Source organism: Eurosta solidaginis, chromosome 5 (assembly GCF_040869045.1).
Source record: "Eurosta solidaginis isolate ZX-2024a chromosome 5, ASM4086904v1, whole genome shotgun sequence".
NCBI lineage: Eukaryota > Metazoa > Arthropoda > Insecta > Diptera > Tephritidae > Eurosta > Eurosta solidaginis.
Window position 1 is genome coordinate 172,448,438 of NC_090323.1, and position 8,468 is coordinate 172,456,905.

The window sequence follows — 8,468 nt, forward strand, 5'->3', positions numbered from 1 at the left end:
TCCAAACGGTATACTGCAAGCAGGTGTTTTTTTCCGGAGCTTTTCATGACAGAAATAACCCCGGAGAGTTTGCCAAATCACTCCCGGGGGCGATCCCATGGAGAAAGACTTGTTTCTGGAAAACAGTCAAATAAGCTAAATTTCAGGGACTATTTTAACAAAGTTTTCAATATTTGGCATAATAATCCTATATCTGTTAAATATGAGCTGTAGGGGAAGAGGAGAGAAAAATTATGATGAGGTGGACGAGCGAGCAGGGAATGGGAAGATAAGGTAATGAAAATGGGAGGAAAAGATGAGTAACGAGAAGACCTGCGGATGGCTAGGATTGGAAACATGTGTCCAAGGAAGTGTATCCGGCTTTGGATAAGTGGGATGTATCACGCCTTTATAGGGAAGAACCTAACTCCTTATATCACCGTCGATGTCAAGTAGATATTTTACTTGGTACAGTGGGCTCATATTAGAGGCAGATGATTTCGAGGGAGAAAGAACCTATTGAGATAACATAAAGTAGAATTGCTAGCGAGGGAAGGAGCCGAGGAGGCGGTGTGAAATAGAGAGGAAATTCGAAAGGAAGATGCAGAAGGGAAGGGAGGGAATATAATAGGAACAAGGAGGTGAACGAATTAGGTAAGGGGGGAAAGAGAGAAGGAAAGAGAAACATCAAGAAAAAAGGAAGTATAAGATAGATAGAGAGAAGAACTGAGAGGAAGTGGAGTGGAGGGGGAAAGGGAGTGAAGGAGGACAAAATTTAAGTTTGAGATGAGAAGACCGAAAAATAATGGTGTGCATAAAGGAAAGAGGAAAAGATAGATACCAAGAAGAATGAAAAGTATAGTGCAACGGAAACAGAATGGGATAGGAAAAAAAGAGGTGAACGAAGGTGGAAGAGAAGAATAAGAAAGAAGGGGACATGGACCGAAAAATTTGAGGCTCAGACAGAAGACGGAGAAGATGAAAAACTAGATAGGAAAACAAAAAATATTTGGAGGAGTGGAGAAGATAGGTAAAAAAAGAGAAATGAATGACGAGCGGGAACAAAAACAAAATGAGGAGAAAGGGCAAGAAAGTTATAAAGGAAAAAACAAGGCGGAGGACACGAGGGAAATAAAGCATTATAGGGTAAAAAGAGGAAGAAAAAAGAAGAAAAGTAAGAAGAAGAGGCGGCCACCGTGGTGTGATGGTAGCGTGCTCCGCCTACCACACCGTATGCCCTGGGTTCGAACCCCGGGCAAAGCAACATCAAAATTTTAGAAATAAGGTTTTTCAATTAAAAGAAAATTTTTCTAAGCGGGGTCGCCCCTCGGCAGTGTTTGGCAAGCGCTCCGAGTGTATTTGTGCCATGAAAAGCTCTCAGTGAAAACTCGTCTGCCTTGCAGATGCCGTTCGGAGTCGGCATAAAACATGTAGGTCCCGTCCGGCCAATTTGTAGGGAAAATCAAGAGGAGTACGACGCAAATTGGAAGAGAAGCTCGGCCTTAGATCTCTTCGGAGGTTATCGCGCCTTACATTTATTTTATTTTAAGAAGAAGAGGAAGAAGTAGCTGGAAAGCAGAAAGAGTTCGCGGGCAAAGGCAGCTAGAAAGGGAAGTATTAAGGCAGAGGTAGAGAAAAGGAATAAAATATAGGGTGAAAAGTTGAAAGACAAACAGAAAGAGAAGAAGCTCGAACAGCAGCTCACTGTATCGCGTACTAACAGCAAGAAAACCATTATATTATTGATGATCCACTGGGCGATCACCAGGCTATTAAGCAGCGTCAAAATTAGCTTTATAACAATTGATTGTTGGCTCTTGCTAGTCATATTACCTGGATACTTAAGCGCTCTGTCTGCTATCAATTGCAGGTCACCAGATCGCCTTCGAGTCGATCGTCGTCATCGACAGTGCTTGTGTTCTACATCAAACCCGACAATACATGTGCTTCTCTACATTACTTATTCAGTAGAAATCGCAAAATTTAATACACAAATTCCTTTCACCCATCCGTAGCATCTCTTCGATCCATTCGATGCTAATTTTATCTCACAAAGACATCAACCAGCCATCGAAGGCACCTCGGTTATTAAGAAAGCTGACATTCCACGTGTATACACTGAAATCGTAGGCCATCAATAAAATAGGCTTTTCTCTTCATTCTATGCTCATTATTTTAAGCAAAACACTGAAACTAAAAAAAAAAACAAAAATAAATAAATTCAATAATTGAACTGGAGAAAAATAATAACCATTTGTTTACGAGATATTAACATGAGTCCTACAGACAGAATAGACATTAAGTAGATTAACGGGCGGCTTAAGCTTTTTGCTCTTGTACTGGCACAGTTCATAAACATAGTACATATGTACATATTTACATTACCAGTTCCGCAAAAATTAACGCCAACCCAGCAACAGCCTCTGTAGGCCACTGGGTCAGTTCAAATGATCGATTGCGCGTGACCGTGATCGTGGTGCGATTGGATTTGTAGGTATCAAAATTGATTTGTAATGCTGGTGCCACTCATGCGGCGGCTTAATGACATAAACAGAAATATACACAAATAACTTTACACGCAAAATAAATGATAAGTAATAAACAAAAGTAAGAAGTGAAATGAGTTCTTTTAATTGTGGTTTTTAATTCATGGTAATAATGTCTAACATTGAGGTAGAAATAAAAAAATATTTTGAATCAGGGTTTGGGAATAACAGTTTGTTTATTTGTCTTAAATTTAAGAAAAAAAAAATAATGGTAGTGAAGTGGCTATTTCAAGTACACAAAAACGATCCTCCTCACACGGTCAAGGGATAAATTATTTGATTTTTATCGAAAAAATTATTAATATAATTCCTATTAAAAAAAAAACTCAAAAAATTATTACTAGTTGCTGAGTGAAATAAAAAAACGAAATATAACTGTTATTTTTCGAGCAAAATAAAAAACTCAAACTCTTTGATGTTGCTTTGCCCGGGGTGTGAACCCAGCGCATTCGGTGTGGTAGGCGGAGCACGCAACCATCACACCACGGTGGCCGCCAGGAAATAGTTTGACAAATAAATAGTATTTTTTGTGAAGTATATAGTTTTAGTGTTATATTTCAATCATTAAAGGGGAAGAGGGATGGGGAAACATAGTGAGTAAAAAGTGCTAAGTCAAGAGAAACAAGTACGGGTGTAACCGAACATTACATACTCAGTTGAGAGCTATGGTGACAACATAAGGGAAAATAACCATGTAGGAAAATGAACAGAGGGAAACCCTGGAATGTGTTTTTATGACATGTCTATCAAATGAAAGGTACTAAAGAGCATTTTATGAGGGAGTGGGCCATAGTTCTATAGGTGGACGCCATTTAGGGATATCGCCATAAAGGTGGATCACGGTTGACTCTAGAATTTGTTTGCACGATATGGGTATCAAAAGAAAGGTGTTAATGAGTATTTTAAAGGGAGTGATCCTTAGTTCCATAGGTGGACGCTGTTTCGAGATATCGCCATAAAGGTGGACCAAGGGTGACTCTAGAATGCGTTTGTACGATATGGGTATCAAACGAAAGGTGTTAATGAGTATTTTAAAAGGCAGTGGGCCTTAGTTCTATAGGTGGAAGCCGTTTCGAAATATCGCCATAAAGGTGGACCAGGGGTGATTCTAGAATGTGTTTGTACGATATGGGTATAAAATTAAAGGTATTAATGAGGCTTTTAAAAGGGAGTGGTGGTAGTTGTATATGTGAAGGCGTTTTCCAGATATCGACCAAAATTTGGACCAGGGTGACCCAGAACATCATCTGTTAAATACCGCTAATTTATTTGTATATGTAATACCTGCCAATATTTCAAGGTTTTTTATTTGGCACTGCAGAACTTTTTCATTTTCTTCTACTTAATATGGTAGGTGTCACAACCATTTTACAAAGTTTTTTCTAAAGTTATATTTCGCGTCAATAAACCAATCCAATTACCATGTTTCATCCCTTTTTTCGTATTTGGTGTAGAATTATGGCATTTTTTTTATTTTTCATATTTTTCGATATCGAAAAGTGGCCGTGGTCATAGTCGGATATCGTTCATTTTTTATATCAAAATAAAATGAGTTCAGATAAGTACGTGAACTAAGTTCAGTAAAGGCATGTCGATTTTTGCTCAAGTTATCATGTTAAGGGCCATGCGGAAGGACAGACGGACGACTGTGTATAAAAACTGGGCGTGGCTTCAACCGATTTCGCCCATTTTCACAGAAACAGTTAACGTCATAAAATCTATGTCCTTACCAAATTTCAAAAGGATTGCTAAATTTGTGTTCGACTTATGGCATTAAAAGTATCCTAGACAAATTAAATGAAAAAGGGCGGAGCCACGCCCATTTTGAAATATTTATTTATTTTTGAATTTTGTTGCACCATATCATTACTGGAGTCGAATGTTGACATAATTTACTTATATACTGTAAAGATATTAAATTTTTTGTTAAAATTTTACTTAAAAATTTTTTTTTTTTAAAAGTGGGCGTGTTCCTTCTCTGATTTTGCTAATTTTTATTAAGCGTACATATAGTAATAGGAGTAACGTTCCTGCCAAATTTTATCATGATATCTTCAACGACTTCCAAATTACATCTTGCATAACTTTTAAATTACCTTCTTTTAAAAGTGCGGTGCCACGCCCATTGTCCAAAATTTTACAAATTTTCTATACTGCGTCATAAGTTCAACCCACCTACCAAGTTTAATCGCTTTATCTGTCTTTGGTAATGAATTATCGCACTTTTTCAGTTTTCGAAATTTTCGATATCGAAAAAGTGGGCGTGGTTATAATGCGAAGATACCTCAAAATTTACTCGAGTTATCGTGTTAACGGACGGACGGACGGACGGAAATGGCTCAATCAAATTTTTTTCGATCCTGATGATTTTGATATATGGAAGTCTATATCTATCTCGATTCCTCTATACCCTGTACAACCAACCGTTATCCAATCAAACTTAATATAGTCTGTGAGCTCTGCTAAACTGAGTATAAAAATTTGTTTTGAGAAAATTGTGCTAAGTCATAAAATAGCTGCTGGGTTAGCATACATGATTTTTATTTATCTTTTTCAAAGCTTCTACACTCAAAAGTATTGCAACTAAGGTATCCTCATTCACAGTTGTGAAAAAAAGGTTATTTCAAAAATTACTCAGTTTTTTTCGTCTCCTGTAAAATTCGTAAAAAGTGACTTAGCCAATTTTCACATTAAGCTAACGAAATTTTTCTTTTATTCCGAGTGAAACAAAACACTCGAAAAATAATTGTTGTTAATTATATGTATTGCTATTCTAGTGAAAGAAAAAACTCAGAATATTATTTTTATTTTTTGATCGAAGCGAATTATCTAATAAATAGCTTATATCAATCGTGTGAAATCAAAAACTCAAAGAATTATTCTTATTTTCCGAGTGAAAGAAACACCAAAAAAAAATATTATTATTCGAGTGAAATAAAAAAACTCAAATTATTATTATTTTTTGGTTAAAATAAAAACCACAAAAATATATTCCGAGTAAAACTAAAAACTAAAACAAAGAAACTTTGGTATTGTTGCTGTTTTTGTTCTATTTATAGAACTACAACGAATTAACAAATGTTGTCTGTTTGTATGATTTAATCGGGGATTGCCCGTATTGCTTTTTTAAATGTGTGAAAACATTTATTTGAAGCAATATTTAATTTTATAATTTATTTAATAGTTTGGGAAAAAAATTGGGTAAAAAAATAAATATTATTATTCGAGTGAAATAAAAAAATCAACAAATTATTCTTTTATTCCGAGTGAATCAAATCAAAAGTCAAACTATTCCTTTTCGAGTGAAATAAAACTCAAAATATGATTCTTATTTTCCGAGTGAAATAAAAAAAGCTATTATTATTCGGCGGCCACCGTGGTGTGATGGTAGCGTGCTCCGCCTATCACACCGTATGCCCTGGGTTCAACTCCCGGGCAGAGCAACATCAAAATTTTAGAAATAAGATTTTTCAATTAGAAGAAAATTTTTCTAAGCGGGGTCGCCCCTCGGCAGTGTTTGGCAAGCGCTCCGAGTGTATTTGTGCCATGAAAAGCTCTCAGTGAAAACTCATCTGCCTTGCAAATGCCGTTCGGAGTCGGCATAAAACATGTAGGTCCCGTCCGGCCAATTTGTAGGGAAGAATCAAGAGGAGCACGACGCAAATTGGAAGAGAAGCTCGGCCTTAGATCTCTTCGGAGGTTATCGCGCCTTACATTTATTTTTTTTTATTATTATTCGAGTAAAAAAAAAATTATTATTATTTTTTGATTGAAATATAAAAACTCAAAAAATTAATATTATTTTACGAATAAATAATAAAATTAAAATGTGATTTTTATAATAATTTTCATAACTGCTACGATCCCTGGCTTTGATTTATTTTGCACATGCGCCAGGCGAATAACAAATGGCTGAAATAAATATTTGGCAAAATCGAAGTCAGAAAAAAATACTGCACTTACTATAAAACGCAACGCACGCACCTGGTTACAGCATCAGTTCCACATTCAACTTTAGCCGGGTCTATTGGCTAAGAAGTCGTGCAAATAATTTGAGTTGAAATAAAATCTCGAAAAAATGGCGTTCAAATTCATCGCACTCTCTTCTCTTTTGGCTGTTGTAAGCGCTGACACTTTGCATCATCACCCAGTTACCACATACACCCACGTCGCTAATCCAGCTGTGGATGCTGTTGCAATGACACATCAAAATGTTGTACGCACCCATGATGGCATTGTATCGGAATATTCAAAAAATATTGAAACACCCTATTTTAGGGTACATAAATTAGATAAACGCATAAGTAATAATGTTTATAAGCCAATTGTTGAAAAAACTGTGAGTTATGCTACACCAGCTGTGACCAAGTCAACTCATTTAAGCTCGCCAGCGCAAGCTGTTTATGCATATCATGAGAGTACACATCCAACTTACATGCATTCTGAATATCAGCCCTCGGCCGTTGTATATGCCCACGCTACTCCTATGACGAAGACTGTAAGTTATGCAACTCCAGCGGTAGAAAAAACGCATAGCTATGTAGCTCCAGCTCAGGTATATCATCATCATCAGCATGAGGAGCCTATGCAGAAAGTAGTTAAATCTGTTGCTCAAGCACCTGCTGTATACCATCATGCGGCACCAACTTCTGCTACTTATCACCATGCGGTACCAGCACCAGCACCAGCCCTTTACCATCATGCGGCTCCAATTGCCACCACTGGCTATAATCATGGTTCAGCTGCTTCAAGCTATAGTCACAATTCACCTGGCGTTGCTGCTTATGGCTCCAGTCAAACTGTACACTATTCGCCTGCTGAGATGGTCTCCCACATGAGTTTTGATGGTTTTGGTACACATTGGGGCTACTGAGCTTTGTGATTTGCTAATAAATGTAGACTCCTGAAATTTATTTTTAAGTTTCCTTTATTATACTCTTTGTTATTTTTTATACGAATCCATTTCTTATATATCTTTACTAAAATTTAATGTGCTTTGTTGTTAATAAAATTAACATAGTGAAATTAACATATTTCATTTTAGTAATTTTTTATAATGCATCAGTAAATAAAGACATTTTAAGCGAAAAAATTTTTTTTTCTAAGGATATTAACTTTTGTTTCCACAAACCAAACATGTGCAAAATTAGCTATAAACAAATCATAAAATTACTCTTGCTCTGCAAGTGCCACGAAAAAAAATCTTATTATCAAATCTATTTAGCCATTCTTGTAAACCAACAAATAAGTTAAGTGCTGCAGTGGCTCACTAAACGTTTGTGCGTTTGGTACAGTGGGTCAAATGGCAAAAATTCGGTTTCAATTCTAACAATATGAGACGACAAGAACGGTGGCATGACAGAGTTAGAAAGGGCTGGCTTAAGGCCCTTATGGCTTTTATAAACGCGTTTGAACTAAAAGTAATTGGAATTTTAAAACTCATTCTTCTTAAAATCTCTCTCCATTAAGATCATGAGAATGGTAGACATTTTAAGGAACATGACTTGAGGTCACTTACCTTTCATTGACCGTTTCAATGGCACTGCTACAACAACAACAACAACCCTTTCAATGGGTCCGTGTCACAACTAGGCTTTTCAAAAGAAAATCCTTTTGTGCTTATGAACAAATACAAGATTTCTTTAATGGCATGAAAATGAAGCCTGACGGCAGTACAGGAAATTAGTCGTTTGCCCTACAGTTATTTAATTAAACATACACTCAGAGAAAAACGCCGTTCTAAAATCCAGCACCACCGGACTCAATTCAAGCTTTTCATATTATTACTTTTTTGTTCTTGAAAAACGAAGGACCTGTTCTCAAAAGAACAACCTTGTTCTTGAAAAGAGAACGGCTGGTCTTAAAATATGAAAATAAAATATTCTATTAATTAGAACAATGTTCTTAAATTAAGAACAATGTTCTTAAATTAAGTTCAAGAAA

General features: G+C 36.3%; 1 protein-coding gene across 1 annotated transcript; it reads left to right on the plus strand.

Moving 5' to 3' along the window:
- The first annotated feature begins 6,544 nt into the window (after positions 1 to 6,544).
- LOC137233821 (larval/pupal cuticle protein H1C-like) lies at positions 6,545 to 7,514 on the plus strand. Its single transcript, XM_067757282.1, has one exon. The coding sequence runs from the start codon at positions 6,604 to 6,606 to the stop codon at positions 7,396 to 7,398; it is 795 nt and encodes a 264-aa protein (XP_067613383.1). The 5' UTR covers positions 6,545 to 6,603; the 3' UTR covers positions 7,399 to 7,514.
- Positions 7,515 to 8,468: the final 954 nt, after the last annotated feature.